This window comes from Eurypyga helias, unplaced genomic scaffold (genome assembly GCF_000690775.1).
Source record: "Eurypyga helias isolate BGI_N326 unplaced genomic scaffold, ASM69077v1 scaffold3892, whole genome shotgun sequence".
Classification (NCBI taxonomy): Eukaryota; Metazoa; Chordata; class Aves; order Eurypygiformes; family Eurypygidae; genus Eurypyga; species Eurypyga helias.
This window is the reverse complement of record NW_010233941.1, coordinates 5,303-25,746: the sequence shown is the minus strand read 5'-3', so window position 1 is coordinate 25,746 and position 20,444 is coordinate 5,303. Positions and strand designations below refer to the sequence as shown.

The window sequence follows — 20,444 nt, the reverse complement described above, 5'->3', positions numbered from 1 at the left end:
TGGAGCTGCAAAGAGAAGCTGTGAACTGTGGCACCTCCTGTATGTGCAACAGGTAGTGGCAAGAAAAAGCTACTAGTCATAGGTCCCAGCTGTAATTCTGGCAGCCAGAAATACATTTCCCAAAAAGGTGAATCAGGGTGATAGAAGGGAAATTCTGCTAGGGTCTGAACAGTGTGGACTCAGAACTGAATTACATTACAGAACCACAGCAGTCCTGCTGGAAGGAAAGTCAGGCTTCTGTTTCTTGCCCACCTGCAGATTGCGAATCAACAACTCGATACTTTCCTCTTGGCAAGCCAGTAGTACTTGAATCTGAGTCATCAGTACAAGATTCCCACAGTGCTCATGTAGGTACCACACCAGACCACCCAACACTCTAGAAACTGTCAGCATGATGGAATTAATTTGATTTTTTTCACTTGAACATGCTACATCAGCTTCTTTTCTTACAATACATATGGCCCAAATCCCTGGACACCTTAGAAAAATAACATACTTCAAATATTTTCAAATTAGTTTCCTATTTTAATAAGGCAAAGAAGAATATTTTACATTTCACTGACATATGCCTGAGAAGAAGAGGGATTGATCAAAATACCCTTTTTGTCAAAGCTTTTCCAAGGTCAGGATAGCAAATGTGTACCAGGGAGATGAATGTATATTGCTCCCTACTCCTTGCGATTCTCCTCAGACTCCTCTTGCCATTGTAAGATCCGTAGCCAAGAGCTAACAGACCATTAAGTGCAGAGCAATGCAGAAGTGGCTTAAAGGTACAGCTCAACATGTAAGGAGGTAAAACAGGTTTTTTTTAATCTACATTTGTATTTTTTAAATACATAACAGATTCCAGAGTTAGCCTCAAGTCCTCCAGTGTTCTTTCACATGAGATTTTCTCTCTTGTGTTAGCAAAACTAGTTCTTAGTTTCCACTTACTGACAGCCTTCTTGTTTACTACTACTACTTCTACTTTAAATAAATATGGCCCATGTCATTACCTTTATTCTCTCTGTGAACAGGAAAATCTGTATTGTAATACAGGAAATAAGCTGCATTTTTCTGCTAATGTAAACACACACTCAAATGCACTCACCAACTTATACCTGAAAAGAAGGTGACTGCATGTTTTACAATACATGTTTTTAAAATGCTGTGTTTTTTCTAGTCACGTAATTACAAGCAAATAAATAAATAGAACACAGTTGTTCTCATCTTTTAAAAATACTACACCCATGAATTTCATCACATTATCATCTTGGACTAGAGCATTTGTTACCAATATTTGCACTGATAAACAGTGTCTGTGAATAAGCAGAGGCACATATGTGTATTTGTATAATACTTGGTTATTTATATAAAAAGAAGGTACCATAAGGATTTTACCCTATGATAAGTTAGTCAGATTCAGCATTGATATACAAAGATGATGTATATAGTTATTTTTATGTTTATTGGTCAAGAGTTAAATTTTTAAAAAGTTCAGCCATTCCCACCTCCCAAAAAATGCACTGAATTCCAAATCAGTATGTTGCTCAGTGACTATGCCTACATTGGCAAGAATTGTGGACTACAGCAGAAGATGTGTAGGGTGAAACAGCTGGAGCTAACATCCAGAAAAAATGCATTTCAGGTGGTCTTTACTTGGTATTACCTCTGGTGTGAGTTCAGGCACTGAGTGTCCATTTGTGGCTGTGGTGCCCTCCTGGTGCACTCCTGGAGCACATTCTCCAGTTAATTTCACCCAGAAGGAACCCAGTTCATGTACTCCAAGACCAAGGTGCTGTAAAAATAGAGACTATTGGAAGAGTCATGCCAAAAGTACACTCCTGATCCAAATTAAAATGCCAGAGTGAATGCACCCTGTGTGAACTCATACAGATGCAGGTCTTAATCATATCCCTCAAAGAACTCTTTCCACAGTTCTTCTGGAAGCTGTTGGCAACACACGCCCTCAGATGTGTTGGTTTCATGGATTGATCAAATCAGTCTCTGAAGCCCTTCACAAGCTCACAATCCAAGACACTGTATTCATACACTCCAGTTTGAGCTCCCCACAACAAAACCAACTTGAAGAGGAAAATGTACCTTTTAAAGTTACAAATGCCTCTCTAGACAGAGACTTTTTTTTTCTGTGTCCTTGAGATTTTCAACATTACTGGATCAATATCAGCTATAAATGTTTCTTTGTGAGACTGAGACTTGGAAACATTTTAAGCTTAACAAAGTCCTGTTTGGGCTAAATGGATGACCAGACCTTTGTGTGCAATGTTTCTCTTTTCTCTCTAAGATGAAGTGGTTGTTCTGCAACATAGTAACCTATAGAAAGCAGTCAAGAGGAATGATTTATTAATGTTTCCAGTGAGAGCTGGCTTAATGAATACAAACAGCGCAGCCATGCAAGTGACTTGGCATCTGTCTGCCTGCTTTCAGAAAGGGGAAACAAGGGCTTAGAGAGAACTTAAGAAATGGGTGCTTGAGTTCCTTTAGAAATTTAAAAACAGAAAAGCTTTCTGATAATCTACGGCACATCAGATTCTTATTTTGGTCCATCATATAATAAAAACATATTGCCCTTTGCACCCTGGCAAAATGGATAAAGGAAGAGCATCAGGCAGCAGCAGAGTGGCACTGAACCACACGTGATAGTAGGGCATTGTGCTGCCAAGAAACCAGAGAGAACAAAACACAACACAGCAGCACTGTCTGTGTCTTGTCGATAATGATCTTTCCCATAGATTTCCACAAGATCTGTTCAGATATCTAGGACTCTGCCACCATTTGAGTCTAAATGTACTCTGTGTTTTTGTAGCCATTTTCTTCCTTAAAAGTCTATAATCACAGTGAAGGGTATGCTCAATGAAATGCTCACAGCTACATAATAACGAGCCTATTTCCCCTAACATTTTAGGAGACGTGGGACAGGGATGTTATCCTACTTTTGAATCAATATAAAATGAAGTTAGAATTAGGGGAAACTTACACCTGAAAATCATTATAAGCCTGAGTCTAGCTAGTACCTGCAGAGTGGAACTTTTTCCCAGTATAGCTTTATAAAACAACCTCTCCTCTAATGTAATGATCAACACTAGGAAAGATTAATAACACCTCTGCTTAAACAAGAATTTCTTTAGCTGGTACACCTTACTCCATCAGGAATCACACATACAGAAACCTAGAGCAACACCATACTTTGGAGCACAAGGCAGAGAAACCCATGGTAATTGGGAGTGAGTTGGAATATCTGCATGATTCACCACATCCTGGGCTGTGATAGCAGTGCAGTGGCAATTCCACAGTCAACAAATGCAGTCCTACTGGTCTGTAGCCATGTCCTGCTTCTTCACTGATCAGTAACAAAACACCCAATACCAGAAAAAGAGGTAGTATTCTTGCTTTAGGTCTAGCTAAAGCAAGAATAGGGGACACTCAGTGATGGAAAGGCTGACAACAAACACAGACATGGCTGCTGGTTCCAAACCCATTCACCTAGGCATCACTCTGTCTGGGTTCATATGAATGAAGACAGCACACCAATAAAATATCCCAAGGGGGACCACTCCTGTCACATACCACAACAGTTTATTACTTCTCTGATAAGGTTTTCAGAAAATCCTGGACTTCTAGGCCAAATTTAAATCACTCACTTTGGCTCTTACAAAATCGTAGAATATCTCAAGTTGTAAGGGACCCATAAGGATCATCAAGTCCAACTCCCTGCTCCTCGCAGGACTTATCTCTTTAATAAGACGGTTGGCTGTATATGTGTTCTGACTGGAAAACTGCTGCCACCCGAAAAGAAAAGGAAGCTTTACATTTTCACTGAGTTTGGTGTCCATCTTTACAACAGTCTAAACTAAAACTATCTGAGGTGAACATGCATCTGCGTGATTTCAAATAACATTGATGTATGGAAAAGTACTGAATACCCTCACCCATTAGCACATCCATAGGAAGTGCCTGACACAGCTTGCATTCACTGCAAATTACAGCTACTGAATAGTAACATTTCCCACCTCTCTAGGGATGGAGAGGGGAGGTTTTCAAAGGCACAAATAACAGATCTCAAATCAGTGGGAATTAGATGCTAAAGCTTCCATCTGCACCACTGCATATATTTGCTGTCCATATGCCGCCTGCGTCTGCATATATTTGCTGTCCATATGCCAACTGCGTAGTACTGAAGTACTGAAGGGACAGCGCAGGGATCTGCGTGCTGGCAGCTGAGACTCGATTAAACTGTGAGATGTACAGCTGCAGGTATCTAGCAGCTTCCTTCTTCCTTACACTGATCAAAACATAATAGATTGGGTTCACCCTTCATTAAACAATTGCCAATCACCATTGTACGTACCTCTCCTAGTGCCAGTTCTCCATAACAGCATTACCCAGAATAAGACTGAGTAACTCAAGAGCCAAGGAAATAAAGTTACGTTGTCACTGTTTAAAAGATTTCAAGTAACCATCACTGTTGCTTCCATTAAAGGACATTCTGGGTTGGTTTTGGGGTTTTTTGGGGTTTTTTTGTTTGTTTGTTTGTTTTTCTTTCAGATATAAGGAATTCAAGGAGTCCTTTCACTGTTGCAAGATTCCCTGGGGAGCAGAAAGGGAGCATGGAGGAATTGCACTACCTGTATTGCCAGAAGACCACAGGATAAAGGACAAGTCTCCATGTACATTGGTTAAAGGACATGAACATTATGGTGGTGGTGTAGAGCCTTTGCCGAGGTAGACTAGACAAAGACTTCTCACAATCAAAATGTTTAAGTGATGGGGTTTTAACAAGAACAGCAACAGACAGCTAACAGGTTAGACAGCAAAGTAGACCAAGACATGCAAATACCTGCATTCCAAAACCAGGCAATTTAAGCTTCTACCCTTTTCACATTGGCCTAAAGATTAATGTGGGAATATATTTGTTGCCACAAATGTCTGTGCAGTGTTTTGCTGAAACGCTTAAAGTAAAAATGATCATATTTAATTTTTGCCCATCATTTGGGAATTATTTAGTGTTGGCTGTTGTCCGAAAACACCCTTCCTGACCTTAAAAATGTCACTACTCGCCTAAATCACACTGATGCTCAGCATCCACAAATCCCATAGGCATAAACGTGAAAAGTCAGTGCTCAGCTTTTTCAGAGAGCTGTTGGAAAAGAAGAGATCTATCTAGACAACAGCTGAAGGGAAGAGCTCTGGGATATGCTTTATGAGTCAGGGCTCCTTTTCCTAGACCCTTACCACAAGCAATTTCTTCCTTAGAATACATTTGGGTTGGTGCCACTTCCTCTGAAACCGATTCCAAAACTTCTTGTCCATCATGATGGCATTGGTCAAAATGAAACAAAACAAAAAAGGACTGACTAGCTGATAGATAGGCAAATGATGATGCCAAATCCCTACTGTTGAGACATTCAGGTAGGTTTCAAATCACCATTACTGACTTACAGGAAAGTTTTGAAGGCACAACATGCTGCTGCTCAGGACTGACTTGGAGAAGTTGAAGGATAGCCTTCAGCCCTGCAGGCTTCCCTAGGGAACAGGAATGGAAGATGCAGACTAGGTATCTGCTTGGCTGTCCAAGGGTTAAAACACGACACAAAGACTGGAAAGATGCCCTCCTGTCCTTGCTCTGTGTTATCATGATCTAGCCTACCTGTAAAATGACCACAGAATCATGGAACAGTTGGAAGGGACCCATATGGATCATCAAGTCCAACTCCCTGCTCCTTGCAGAACTACCTAAAAGTAAACAATATGACTGAGTGTCATCTAGATGCTCCTTGAACTCTGACATGATCACTTCCCTGGGGACCCTGTTGCAGTGACTGACCTCCCTCTCAGTAAAGAACCCTTTCCTAATGTCCGACCTGAACTTCCCTTCATGCAGTTCATCCTATGGTGAATGGAATTCCAGGGGCTATAAGGGCCAGGCCTCCAGAGAGGGAAATGCTCAGTGTTCTCAGGAACTTGGGATTCAGGCACATGTGCTCAGCACCACTCAAAATCCAGCCCTGCAGGACTTAGATTTTAAAGCTGAGGATAGATTTACAAACTAGCAGTACCTAAGAGTTTTGATATTAAGGCTTATCTGAGAAATCAAGACAAAAATGTACCAAATTACTTGAATTTTTATAAGCAAATAGACCATAACTTGTCTACATTTGTTTTCTCTTTGCACAGAGGCCTTCCCACTGAGCAGTACTGTGTTACCCAACTGAAGAAAGTGATAGGTGTATAAATTATGAACTGTAAATTTAAGCTGTGCATTAACCAGACTGCAAATTTAGTGAATGTAATAGCAAACTGAATATTCATCCCTCTCTGGTGGTATTATGCACATATGATATGAAGTGCAGACATGATATGGCATCTGAAGGGCCGTGTCCTGTAAAAAGACATTAGCTAGTAACAAAAGAGAGCAAACACAGTTGGGGATGAAATTCAGAATATAGCATTGTAACCCTTCAGTTTGGAATTTCTTCAACAAGTGTCTCTGAGTTTGCTTTACAGGTTGTCCGTATTTATCAACTTTTAATACTCAAAAATATTAGCCTTTCAACTAGTTAGAATCCAGATTAAAGTGAAGTAACTGAAGTAACCATGACACCATGTGTATTTCAGTCCATTTTTCTGGAGTGTATATATAGAGAGATATATTTTTGGAGGAGGCTTGGCAAAGATTCTTTTTCTCACTACTGCTGTGCCAGATACATCAGACTGAGTGAATCTGGCTGCCGCTGGGGTTCTGCAATCCAACATTTTGCCACTTGATGGCAACAGCAAAACGTTAAATTTGATCAAACTACTGAGATTTTAGATTAAGGTAATTTAAAGTGTAAATGTAAATTCTTCGAAGGCAGAAAATTAACAAGTTTCGCCTTTCCTATTAGCATTAATAACTAGAGCATATTAGACACCTGAGAATAATTCCACAATGACTTCTCAGTTATCTTTATAGGGCAGTGAGGTGCATTGTTTGGCCCCATGTGCTGGGTTCACTCGCCATTTAGCCTCCCTGAATGTGAGGTACGTGCTCCCCATTTTGTTTAAACTCAGACGCTGCAGAAAAGCAGGAGAGCTAATTGTAAGCACGCCACAGAAGCTACATAAGGAAACCTGCAACCCAGCTCTTTGTCATCCACTGCTTTTGCAGGCTTCTCTCTTTATTACCTCATTACAGCATGCAGCACAAGCAGAAGTGTGGTTACCTACAAGGGTATACAAACTGAAACTCCTTTTTACTGGGACAGCTCGCGGCCTTTGACCAGCAATGCACATCAGAGGCATTGGCTGTGCTGCTTCTGCAGAATTTGATTACAAGCTGCAAGGAACCAGCGAGTTTCCCTGCAAGTTTCTTCCTATAAGTTTTCTAAGCACTAAGTGACAAGAACTGGCCCATGCACTTCTGTAAGGTAATGGAGCACTTTAAAAGTTGTTTTAAAACCCAACATCCATGCAAAGTGGGCACTCTCTTGTTGCACAGTCAAGTTGGGTGGTTCTGTTTTATTACCTAATCAATCCCTAAGAAAACTCCATTGACTGCAATGGAATGATGCTGGAAATAATCTGGTTGAGTATGACTTGCTAGTCAAATAAGTGTCCTGTTATGTGACATTCATACTGGTAACCCTCAAAGAGCAGAAACAGGCAAATTGTGGAGTAAAGTTAAAAACTGTGCTTTGCTTGGGGTAGGAGGCCTGCTGTGTTTTCAGAAATTCCTAGGCTGACCAGCTTCAAATGTTTCTTGGTTAAGGATGCTCTGGGACCCATTCACTTCATAGCAAGAGCATTTGTTGTGACAGGTGCTCACCAGAATGGATCATCCATGTACACAGGCTGAGGTAGCGACCACAGCACCTTTCTGAGGATTTCCTTCCTTAAGAGGAAGCAGCCAGGGACTGCTGTGACTCTGTCCTTGTGCAGCTGTATAAGGAGGAAGGAGGTTTTACACAGGAGTAGATCAAACTCTGGCCCCGTACATACTGAAAAGTACATGACCTTGGACTCTGAATATTTGATCAACAACACGTTGATATATTTTCTCCATTATTTTGCACTCACATTTAACCTGCAACATGCTGGGTCTCTCAAAATATGTTATGGCTTATGCTCTGTCCTAGTTTGGTGTTTTCCTATAACGTATTTTCTCAGTCTTTGAAAGACTTTTAAATTGAAGGAAAGAATATATCCTTTGAAAGAAAAAGTGAAACACACCAGGAAAAAAAAAATCTTCCACGTCATAGTCCAAGGTCTTTCAGAGCAAATACTCTTCCTGCTGTCAGGGACTATTAAGCAGTGACAGCCACATGGAACCTTTCCTGAAAAATACCCTCTGAGTGGTGCTCTGCAGGCCTACCTGGGAGCTATTAACACTCAGTTTATTTACCTTATAGCCTGTGAGGGCTCCTTTGAGCCATTACTGTCTTTTGTGGGAAATGAATTACCAGGCATTTGCAATAACTCTGCATGCTTTCATGGGACAACTATGCCTTGCCTTAACTATGTGCACTATGTATTCTTGTGCAGTTTTGCACTAGAATGAATCGCTGGGTTTGCGCAGATGTGCTTTTGTAAGTGCATTAGCAGTGGGCCACACACATAAATCCTCCCAGTCAAATGTACTGGAGAAAAGTAGTTGCCTCTTCCTATTAAAGGTGTAATGAATCCTCAAGTTCACATCAAACAAGAGAAAGAGCCTTGGAAAACACCCTTCAGCCATTGCCAAGAACCTAGTTATACACACGCACACTCTACATTAGGCTACAGCATTTGCAGCTATCCTAACAAAAACAAGTCACACTAATGAGGTTTTTGGTGGGTTCAGTGACAGCATGGAATGAATGAATGAAAACTGTCTGTTTCCATGTGAGTTCTAATCTGCTTACAATGTTTATCATGCCACACATCACCTCCATTCCTCTGGCTGTCACCCAGCTCCATGAACCCCGGTGGTTCCCTGACCAAGCAGGTTTTAAGGTTAGGCAAGATAAGTGATTGCCACCCTTTGACAGAATAAAGGGCTATGGAGAAAGCAAATTTACACATGTGAAACATTTTATTCTCCGGTCATAATTTCCTTCCTGTTAAAATTGGCCAGAGTGATACATCTTGTTCTCTTAATAATTTACTGAGTACATGGGAAATTAACAGGAAAGAGCAGCAAAAGGTTCTCTGGCCTGATCTAGGGTAGCTGAAGGCCATGAAGCTCCCCACACTTCATCACTCACTGCACACAACACCACACCTGAGAGAAGAAACAACTCTTCAGAGGCTCCTACCATGTGTCGGAGAGTATAAAAATAGTGGAAAGTGGGAGGTCTTCATGAAGGTCACACAGGTTGCAAAGTGTCCTTTATTACCATTACTGAACAAGTGTGTGCCTGCACCCAGTGCTCAGCACTGCATCAGGAGGGGAGTCACAGAACTACTGCAGCTGAGGCCAGTGTTTCTGTAAGAATACCCTCTCTCACATGAAATTTGGTTTATGTCTGTTTTATCAGAAACAGTTTGAAGACTGCCCACAGTGCACTCATTGCTAGAGAAATGGGATTAACCGCTCTCTGGATTTGCTCTGAGGCTTTCCAAACTGGAAGCATAAGTCCCTCCAGCTTGAGTCTGACTTCTTTTCAGGAGACTGATGGGCTCCATATCCTCTGTGGACTGAACATAACGGGGCAGATAACATAATACTTAGCAACTCTTTCTTGTGTGATACTGGCAGATTCCAGCAAAAGTCTATTAGAACTCCAGTGAAAGCATCTCAGTGCCAAAGTTGGAAAAGCTGCTATTCCTTTCTTCCTTTCCAACCAGAGCTCTACTTTTCTATACTTCCATCCATTCTGGGTGGCTTCAGGTTTCGTTACCCAGTTTGAGTTTTAAAAATATAAGAAACACTCTAAACATCTGTCAACCTTTGAAAATGCAAAGCTTTGCTGGCTGTTACAACCTGAGCTCACAAAGCTTCCCTACATCATGGCAGGATCATGAAGATGCATGTTCATCCGTATTTTATTGCTACCTTCAGTTTAGATATTATAACGAAACGTGCACTACAAAGGCACTTAAGTAGTTCAGCCGTGCCAGAGCACAAGGCAGACTGACTGTTCTTATTTTTGGGTATTTGTATCAGTAATACGTCCAATGAATGCAATGAAGAATGTAACAAATCACAGTGTGAATGTAGCACATTGTGAATGGAAATTGAAAATACTTCTTAGGGCTTGTTTTGAATTCACACTGTGTTACAATTGTAATACAGTTGAAAATAAATACTAGGAAGTATTTTCCTTCATGTCTATAGCACCAGTAGACATACAGCACCAGTTCTAACTGTAGAAATGGAAAATCAATTAGAAGTATCTGTGGAATAAATTTTAAAGATTGCTGTTGTGTAAGTATGGCTATTTCTGTAAAAGCTTTCCATTTTCAAGACAGACACAAAATTTGAATCAGAGTCCCAGGTCGTTATAAATGTAACAATATACAAATGGTTGTCAGAATCCAACACTTTGTAGAATCACACATAAAAAGTAGATCTTTTGTTCAGCTCAGCTGAGGCATGAGCTATGCTGTCACACTAACTTGTGAGATATCACACCTCATGTTGATTCCACTGAGTCTTATGGCAACACAGCACAGATTTCACAATGAAATCCATGACTTCTGCATGTTGTATCAGAACCTGTGAACAAAATTGATCTTGCACTTGAAGTTTATCTTCAAAACACTCATCCCAGTACAGAAAGAAATAGGCACAGGACTGTATTTAAATTCTTTGAACAAGGGGACATGTCTGTCTTTGTAATTGTGTAACCCCTACCTGTATGGAGACTAATTGACTGATGGAGTGGCCAAGTTGCAGCTCTTGAGCCACAGGTAACCTGTAAAGACCTCAGGTTCAACTCCTTTACCACAGCTACGTCATTAACCAGGCTGCTGAGTAACCCCCAACCTGTGTGAGGAAGAGAGTTCCCAGAGGAACTGCTAAGGCTGAAATGATGGAGTCTGCATGGAGCCCATTAACATCTCGCGTAGCTCTGTCCTCAAAATGAGCAAGGGGAGGAGCCCTGAGAGATTGTCATCATCTCCTGTTTGGGAATGAATCTGGGATATCCTTCCCTCACTGAGAAAATGAGAGGTTTTGGCAATATGAAGATTTTGGTATATGGCTCATACAATCAAGAAACATTGTGTGATCACTGTACAAATAATAAAGCTTAAAAGAAGACTATCATCAGACAACCTCTCCTACTCATATATGGAAAAGACCCTTTCAAGCCAAACCTGGTAATTAAGCCTTATGAAACACACAGGACTTTGGAGCCCCAGGTGAACCACTTAGATTAGTCCAGTATTACTGTCTTTCAGGCATTTTTAAAAATTATTATTATACCCCAAAGAACGATTAAGCAAATTAATAGATTTTTAAATCTTAGACATTTTTCTGACTTTGTACAACTGCCAAGAGATTCCTTGCTAGCATCAGTGATCAAATTCTTGCCCTTTAAATTAGTGTTTTCTTTTGATTGATATTTTAAAATTTATTTGAAGCATAAAATAAGTTTCCATGGTAAAATATAAATATTTTATCAGCATGGAATAAATATTTTCTCTGCAAGTAGAAAAAGGATATGTTTTCTGGTTTGCATTACTGATAAAAGGTTTTATTTTTACTAACAGCACATACTATTGTTAATTAATACAGAGCTTATTATACAGAAGTGTGAGGATAGATTTTTCCCTCACTCCTTCTAAAAAGATATTCTGCACATCACTTGTTCCCAGAGTCTTTTCAGTCTTTGGCACCTGGCAACACAAACATTCCTCATGGAATTAGTGGTATCAGCAAGAATATTGTCTGCACTGCTTACACATTGATTTGTCCCTAACATACATTGATTGCACTGATTCAGATAAAATGTGGGAGGTACAAATGAACAGGGGTCACTTCAGGTAACTTATTTATTATTTTTCTTCCCTAATACTGGCTTCATAAACCACCAGATGTTGTGGCTAAGTAAATATATTTCAACTATATTATATCTCATCTTTCCTTAATGAAATAAAAAGGCAAGTTTTTCTTACAGCCATAATTGCACAGTGCAAGTTCCTCAGCAACAGCAGCAGCAATGCTGCTAGGCAAAACCAAACTCTCTTGAATAAAGCCTGCAATGATAGGTTTAGCAGGTTAGCAGTGTGTGCCTGGCACACCCACTCTCCTAACAAATACTGATCTTGTTGACTTGCCTGTGGGCTAATTGGGTTTTCTTGGCTGTATTTTTCATGGCCTCTTCACCTAATGTGAATGTAAGTGCTTGGGAGCATCTACCAAGCACAGCTAAGGGATCTAAACTATGTATAAAGCAGATTTATGAGAGGAAAGCCTCAGAAAAGCCCAGCTTGGTAAGACATCTCATTATGTCATGATGCACAGCCTCAGGAATGGAATAGGTTTGGCTCCTGTAAAAGGATGTGCCTTAGCTTTATGCAGTAACTGGGGAAAGGTGTTTGCTCTCAGTAAGCTGCTGTAAGCAGTTGTGGTCAAGTTTAGAAGAATCCAAACGCAGTGCTAGTCTCTCTTACTGGAACAAACCACTGCTTTCATTTCCCTCGGAAGATTCCCCTGATTTTAGTAAGTTTTTAAATTATTTTTGCATGAAAAACTGAAAGTTAAAAAGAACAGCCATAGGCACATGAGCACTCCATGAAATCCCACTCCTCAGTAGCCCATAAAACTCTCCAGTTCAGCTTTATCATCCTTCCTCACAGAAATAAACGTCGTCTTTGAGGCAAATTTTGATTTTACAAGTACAAACTCAGTTACCATTAATTGGAGCTGTGCAAGAATCAGAGGTCCACATTTTCCTTCCAATAAGCCACCTAAAAGTGTGAATTGGTATGACTGATTGTGTACAAAAGCTGCAAGGGAATCACACTGTGAATTCTTTGTAGGGTGCAAGCAAGAGGGGATTAAAGAATTAAGATAACACCTTTCTGATTCTCACATCTCTCCCACTTCGTGCAAAGTGTTATATTTAATGTTAAAACTCTGCAAAATGTGAAATAAGGAAATTTGCTTTCTGTCCTTCTTCCTGCCAACTCAAACCAACCTAAGACCACTGTGTCTGCCATTTCCCCCCTCTCATCCCTACCAAACACACCATCTCTAGGTATGCCATGTTCCCAAACTTCAGATCACCTGAGGATCAAGACGCAGGGATCAGTGCAAGCAGCCATCAGCCTTTCCATCCCAATATCCTTACCAGTGCTTTTGATGTGAGTGTTCTGAGGAAGACCAGAGGTAAGACAGCACAAGCATCTTGTCTTAAATTAGAGCCTCAGCACTGAGAATGATGAATAAACCCAACTCATGTGAGCATCCTGTAGCCTCAGAAGCCAACAGAGTTGTTAACTGCTAATCCCCACAAAAGCAAGATGCATGTAGTTTATTTGATATCTTTTGTCAGATAAATAATTCTTTACAGTCCAATAGAACAGAAGACAAAGGAAAAAAATGCAACAGTGGGATAAAGAACTAGCAATTTTGGGGCCAAAGTAATGCCTGCCTGTTCTTATTCTGGTTTTCCCTGCAGGCATTTTCCTACATTGGGATTTTGACAGGTACTTCACTTTGGAAGACTTTAAAGACCACCCACATGAACTGATTGAGGAGTCCTTAGCAGTTGCTGACTACACATGGTTATGAGGAATTTGGGACAAGAGAAAGCCAACACCTCTGCGTGACATGGCAGTGCTTGTCAGGAAGGGTTTGCAATAATTGTGTGAAACAGAAAAAGTATACCTTGGCATGGTTAAGAAGCTTTTCAGCAGAGTAAAAGCTGATAATGTTAAGTAGGAGGTCAATTTGCATGAATTAGCTGTCATTCCCAGTCATTGGCACAGTGCTGTACAGTTATGCCCATAATTGGGTGCACGAGCCATTTTTAGTGTGTTTGCCCATCCAAACCCAAAATCTTTTCACAGAATACATAATGTCAGGAGTAGTAATTTTTAGTCAGTTTTCACTGATCATTGGTCAATTTAAGGAACACTAATCTCGCATGGAGGTGGGTTTACAAAGACTATTTTTGCACAACAAGAGGATCATTGCAGTCCAAGACCTATTTCCAGCAAAGCTTAGCAGGTTCAGAATTACTAGCTAAGAGGCCAGCTACCACTGGCACTTAGAAAATACTTTAACTTCATTTGATGTTCCCTCCCTATGATTTGACTTCCTCTGAGATCAGGACATTCCAGTTCTCAGTGACTGAAGGAGAAATCTCTGGTTAAGTACAGATAATCCAGACCACACTCAGGAGACTTCTACCACTGGAAGGTTGTATTTAAAAGCTTTGTGCCTTTTCTACATCTCACCCCTACAAAACTCAGAGTAGTTATTATGTAGTTAATGCTGACAGCATCACTGCAAGGCAAATAGGCAAACAGAGGCAGAAAGACCGAAAAGAAAAAACAGTGATAGAACCAGGGTTGGAAATTAAGCTCTTTCCAGCATGCACTGCAGTTTCATTTTTACAAGATATCTAGTAGAACTCAGTATTCCTCTGATGGCAGCATTATGAGTACAGAGCCAACTTCACAATTCATCAAGCTTTACTGTTTGTTGTTGCTGTTCGTAAAAATCATGCACAGAAATGTATTAATAACCTTCCTTGCTAGTGTGTGAATCAATCCAGAGCTCCAGCCATTGCCCATGGGTAGATGGCCTTCTGCGGTGGCAACTTAATCTGGTATAAGATCCAGCCCTCAGCTGCTTGTTACCTCCTCTCTGCCTGAGACCACTAGCCTTGCAGCTCTGCTGGTGCAGATAACGATGTTGAGTGCTTCCAAAAAGACACCTGGGTTAACTTACCCTGATTAAATGGGTGATCTGATCTAACCTGGCTGATGTTGTACTGAAAGAGTGAAGATGAGTTCTGTCTGCAGATCTATGAGGTCAGCCTCTCAGGGTAGAAGAAACATTAGCAGCAGCTCACAGAGAGAACCTCTTCCAACAGCACAGCTGTCCTTATAGTGAGCATACATCTATAGCTTAAAATGCAGACCCATCTGTCATTCTGATCAAAGGTGTTCCATAAGAACATGTCAAATATTTCCCCTGTACGTAATCCATATAGGCATGAAGTTGTCTGTATTCCCTCTGACTCCCAGAAGGTGGCTGTGCACCGGCTGGAACAGCACAGATACTTTAAAGTACGTAGTTCATAGAGAAAGAAGTACAATGCTACTGTACCAAACACTTGCAGAACATGAATTAGGCATCATGCATACAAAGAGCAAGAGGCTTTAGAGACAGTTTTAAATCACCCCAGCAATACATAAACAAGATCAGAAGCTAGCAGGCTGTCTGGTGGCTGAAGTCCAATTACTAACTAGCTCTCATAGGACATAGCCAAGTAGCTCCAGAGATAAGAACAAGGAGTAATAGCTACTGACCATACATAAGGGGGAGAGGAGGCTTCATTCAGAAGCCCATATTACTTTCTGCAGCCCTTCAAATAAATGGGTTTGGGCAGCAGCAGATCTTTGCTTCTCCTTAAATCTCTGTAAGTCCTGTCCACATACTGACAGGCTGGTGTCTCTATTTCCAACTCTTCAAGAAAACAGATGTCCTCCTTGTGGATGGTCTTTGACTCCACCTTGCCTTCTCCAGTGTAATGACAGAGACCGGGCTGGTGCATAAAACAGAAGAATGAAATTGTCCATGAATTATCATGTTTCTGCTATTCTTCAGCTTGGCTAAACACTAGTCCTCTTCCCAAAGGGATGTAGCCTGAAGTTTGATGACATCTAAAAGTCATGGATAGTGTAGGAAGGAAAAAATAGCACTGAACAAAGAAAGATACAGGCTTTGTAGACACACAATCTTACGGATGTGGCAAGGGAAACAATAAGCAGGCATCCATTTTAAGGAAGTCTATAATTGTGACTACAAACACAAGCTTGTAATGTTGTGCCTACTATGTGTGGCTACATGGAGGACTTAATTCTAAGTTATTGGACTTGAGTTCAGCTGAATTATGTAGCTGTTGAATCTTCTACTTGAGCAGCAATACTGTACTGAAGACATTTTCCCAACACATTTTTACTTTTATTAGCATTTACTAAACAGATAATTGGAGGAGGGTGACACAACATCTTATCTTAAACCTTTAAAACAGGCTTTTCCACTCAGCACATATATTTGGTTTCTCTCTCACCTATTCTTCTTAACCTTCAGCTTCCTAAATTTGCTGAAGGGTCAAATATACAATCCAAATCCACCAAAGATAGTGGCCCCCAACTCCTCTTCTAATGAGCTACAATATAACCTTTCTCCAAGAACAACCAATATGCTACAAAACACTCAAAGGGCTCTGAGGATCACAACATAAAGTCAGAACTTCACAGGTAAGCATTTTGTAAAGTTAATTTTCTTGGGATAGCAGTAAATGAGCCCCTAAATTTCTCAACGAAATCCAGTTTTTGTCATTTAGTAACAAAAAACACACAAACTGTAAATTATCTGAGTTTTTTTCAGGGGGACTGAGCATTAATGTTGATTTTCCTAATCAATAAAAATGTGTGACAATAAAATAGGTTTCCATTAAGAAAGATAGGTCCTATGAATCCCTTTATTCTGGATAACTATTACATGAAAGCCGTTGGCAGATCAGCTGGAGAACTAGGTGAAGATGTGGAACGAGTAAGTACCGTATTTACTAAGAAACTCATGCTTTTACCACAAGTAATACTGGCAAGAGTATTAGCAGATGCAGCTAGTGGAATTAAGCCTTCCCTTTGATAATGTTTGAGCAGAGGGCAAGGCTCACTCTAAAACAGAGGCAAAAGTTCAGTGTACTAAATCAGTCCTGACATGGCTGGTTGACTGTACCTCTGTAATGGATTAATGACTTGTTCAGGGTTTGCAGGGGAGAAAGTTATGGCGATTATCTGCTTATTTTTTATCTTATCATTTAAAGTTGCCACTAACTCATGACAGCAATTCAAACGACCTTTAGCCTTGAGAAGTATGAGTAACAGTCTCTATAAAAGGAGTTGGCAGCTCTCATGTGAATGGTACAGAGACTGAAACGTATCGGCTAGATGTTCACTGGTGTTCATCAGGATGACCTCACTTGGACTCATCAACTCACTGTATTGCACATTGTGTATTTGATAAGTAACCTGTTGCAGACTACTACTTCCTTACTAACTACACCAGTTTAAATTGGCAAAGTTTCTATGATTCATCCTCCTCCATTTATGTGAGTGATTTGCCTTTCTTCCTTAAGGGTGCATAAGTAACATTATCAGATTCTATTTTAATGCACAGATTTACTCTAAGGAATTATAAACTATACTGGAAAACTCCATTTGTATTGTCCTCAACAATTATACTCTGTGTGGCCTGTATAAAAGTGAAAAGATACTATTTGTATTAAATGCTACTCATGCAAACAAAGCATAGCATGGTATATACGCATAGCAAATCAAGTTTAGCTGCTCTTTGCTAATGCACTGTTACCTGTAAGGGCTGAAGCCATTCAGTGTCACCTGCATATTGTCATGCAGAGTACATGCACACATTTAATTTATTCTGAGTAAGCAATTCTGTGGGTAAAACAGAACTGGATTCCTGCTCACCCTTCCACAGTACTGCTGGCTTTACAGCACTTACAGGTTCAAACTGCACAGACAGACATACAAGAAACAGGGCAACTAAGTAAGATGCTGTCATTCTCTCAATAGTCTAAAAATGTCCCTGGATAAAAAGTTCCTGAATTCTCCTGCTTTTTTCCTATTGGATGGGGGAGGGGGGACGGGGGACGGGACACGACAACAACAACAAAAAAACAAAGTAAGGAAATCCCTTTTGAAACAGCATTTACGAATTTCTGATAGCTGAATCCCTGTACCTGAAATGGAAAAGCTGCCTAGCTTTTTCTCCAGTGTGGAGATGAAACGAATGTTTCCCTTTATGATGATGAACACTCTAAAAAACAGTTTCAACAGGTGGTCTCTGGAAATGAAAATACAAACTGTCAGCTTACATTAATTCAAAACTGACCATTTTTATTGCCCTCTGGCTTCTGAAGTGTAATTGGCAGAGGCCTTCCCTGGGTCATGCTGATTTAGGGGAACAACATTATTCCACTTAAACCATATATACATTAAACGTGAAACACTCAGATTGTTCAGCACAGTAACGGCTGAAGTCCACTCTTTAGCTGTAGGACTGAAATGTACTTTATGTTCTAACAGTTCCTGTACAATGCAGCTTTGACTCTGCACCAGTACCTGAAGCCTCATCGGTACAAATGATTAATACAGGGTAATGGTATTCCAGCACTGGGTCAGATGCCTCCACCTTTATGCGGAGTTCCTACTGTTGTAGCCAGCTACTGAGACACAATGCTGAGTAGAATAAAAACAATGCCCAGTCTTGGTCGGCAGCGTAAAGTGACAGAAAGCACAGACCAGGAAGGGATATGAGCTGAGAGCAGGCTGCTCTGACTCACACATGTGACCAAAAGTTCATCATCTGGATACAGGGCTGCCAATAAACAAATTTCAGAGGATCACTGGCACATTGCAAACAGAAGCATTGTTGTCACGGTTTAACTCCGGCTAGAAAAACAGGGGGCAGCTTTCAGGAAGGCCTGAACTCGAATCCCTTCCAAAATCTGGATGTTCCTTTTCCTACAAAGACTTCAAGTCCAAACAATAGGATCAACACAGAGTATGGGGAAACCCCAGTTAGCCTAAGTAAAGCAGACTTACATTGGATGTAAAGAGTGAGGAAAGAATTTGGTGCACAAGCTTTGGCATCAAGAAGCATGTCAGCCTGCATGGAGACCAGACGATGGGCCAAAAGAGACAGCACTGTCTGAATGGATCCCTAGCTGCGAGGTTCCTCAGTGCCAGGCAGCACTCCTGGAGCTACAGCATTCCTTCTCTACCACAGCAGTACAAAACTGTTCTCATGATTCCGTTAAGAGGAGAGACAAAAGACATCAGAAATAACGTTACTGAGAGAAAGAGACATAAATTCTGTGGTTTCAATGCTTTTTATTTCTTTAACTGACATATGCCTCGGTCCTTTGAAAATAGAGTAACAAATAAAAAGTACCTCAATACAAACTCTGTCCATTCCTAGAGAACCACAATAAATTCAAACAGCAAAGAGGAGACCAGCTAGAGTACCCCAGGACATGTGCGGCCTATTTGGGAAGACAAGAAGAGCTTGTCTTGGCCTAGAGGCTGTGAAAACATGACTTCTTGAGAAACACGTCAGTGGGATAAACACTGGTTATGGAAAAAGCTGGTTCATTAAAGGTCAAATGGATTCACAAATAAGCATTACAGTCTGACTGGGAATAAACTTAGGCTAAGAATCACAACAAGATTTTTAATAGTCAAAGCAGAAAGGTTCAGGATTAGTTCTTCTATTGAAGGATGAGGAGAGGATCAGAAAACAGGCTGCTTTAGAATGGACTTGACCAGTTTATGAAAGGGGCTGTGACATGGCTGCCAGACACAGCTGGAGATTACAGCTACTGACCCAATAAGGCCTTTCGCAGGCCCTCACAGGCACCATGCTTCCAGGTCAAACGGACCTTCTGCTACCCTGCAGGGAGTCAAAGTCCAATGATGTCAGCACTGCTGCACACACACAGGGAAAACACAATGCTTGTGAGCTGTGGTGTCTCTTTGTGAACAGCACATTCCCAAAGCCTCCATGCTCTGTGGCCTCTCAAAGCCTACATTCCTATTTCAGACCTATTATGGCTTGTATTTCAGACTCTCCTCTCTCCTTTTTTACTCGATGTCTAAGACAGGAATGTTTAAGACAACAAGAAAAGCCATAGAGACTGTATTTAAACTGCAGTGGAGACTGGTAGAGGGAGAATGGGACTTAGCTTTCCCTGCAGGGCTTAGAAGGAGCTTTAGAATGAAGCAGGTAAACTGCAGAAAACCTGTAATCTCCTATTAAGAGTTAGTCCTAGGTGGCTGCAGGTGCTCAGTAGAGTAGCTAAGGATTAATAGTAGGCATTAACTTGGTGGTTATAAAAATAGTTAAGAGCAAGAGAGAGGGCCAGAACAGCTCTGCTGCTGTGTTGTTCTTACTGAGCTGTTCAGGATTCCTGAAAAAATGTAAACAAAAGCCAACCAAACAAAAATGTCCCCAAATGCAATATATTTAAACATCTTAAATAATCTTTAAAGCCTTTTGAAAGTAAGAAAGCAGCAAAGGATATTTTAGTGGAAAGCTATCTCATGGATTAGCAACTGGCCTTGCAAAAAGAATGCAAAGAGTAAGCTTAAATTTCTATTTTCTGTGTGCTGACAGATTAAAATAGCTTCTCCCAGAATTCGGGAACATAGTTAATATTGGTTCAATTAATATCTCAAGGAGCTGCAGACAAGCTGGGATTAGAGAAGCAGAAAAA

The 20,444-nt window shown here is 40.6% G+C and overlaps 1 protein-coding gene across 1 annotated transcript; it reads left to right on the top strand.

Moving 5' to 3' along the window:
- Nucleotides 1-4,123: 4,123 nt before the first annotated feature.
- LOC104517263 (chromosome unknown open reading frame, human C7orf31) lies at nt 4,124-19,078 on the top strand. Its single transcript, XM_010161863.1, is given in 12 exon segments — nt 4,124-4,179; nt 4,546-4,722; nt 6,175-6,217; nt 13,062-13,154; nt 13,156-13,294; nt 15,116-15,204; nt 16,251-16,412; nt 16,607-16,700; nt 18,528-18,603; nt 18,634-18,746; nt 18,749-18,990; nt 18,992-19,078. Coding segments are annotated over 12 exon segments (1,371 nt in total).
- Nucleotides 19,079-20,444: the final 1,366 nt, after the last annotated feature.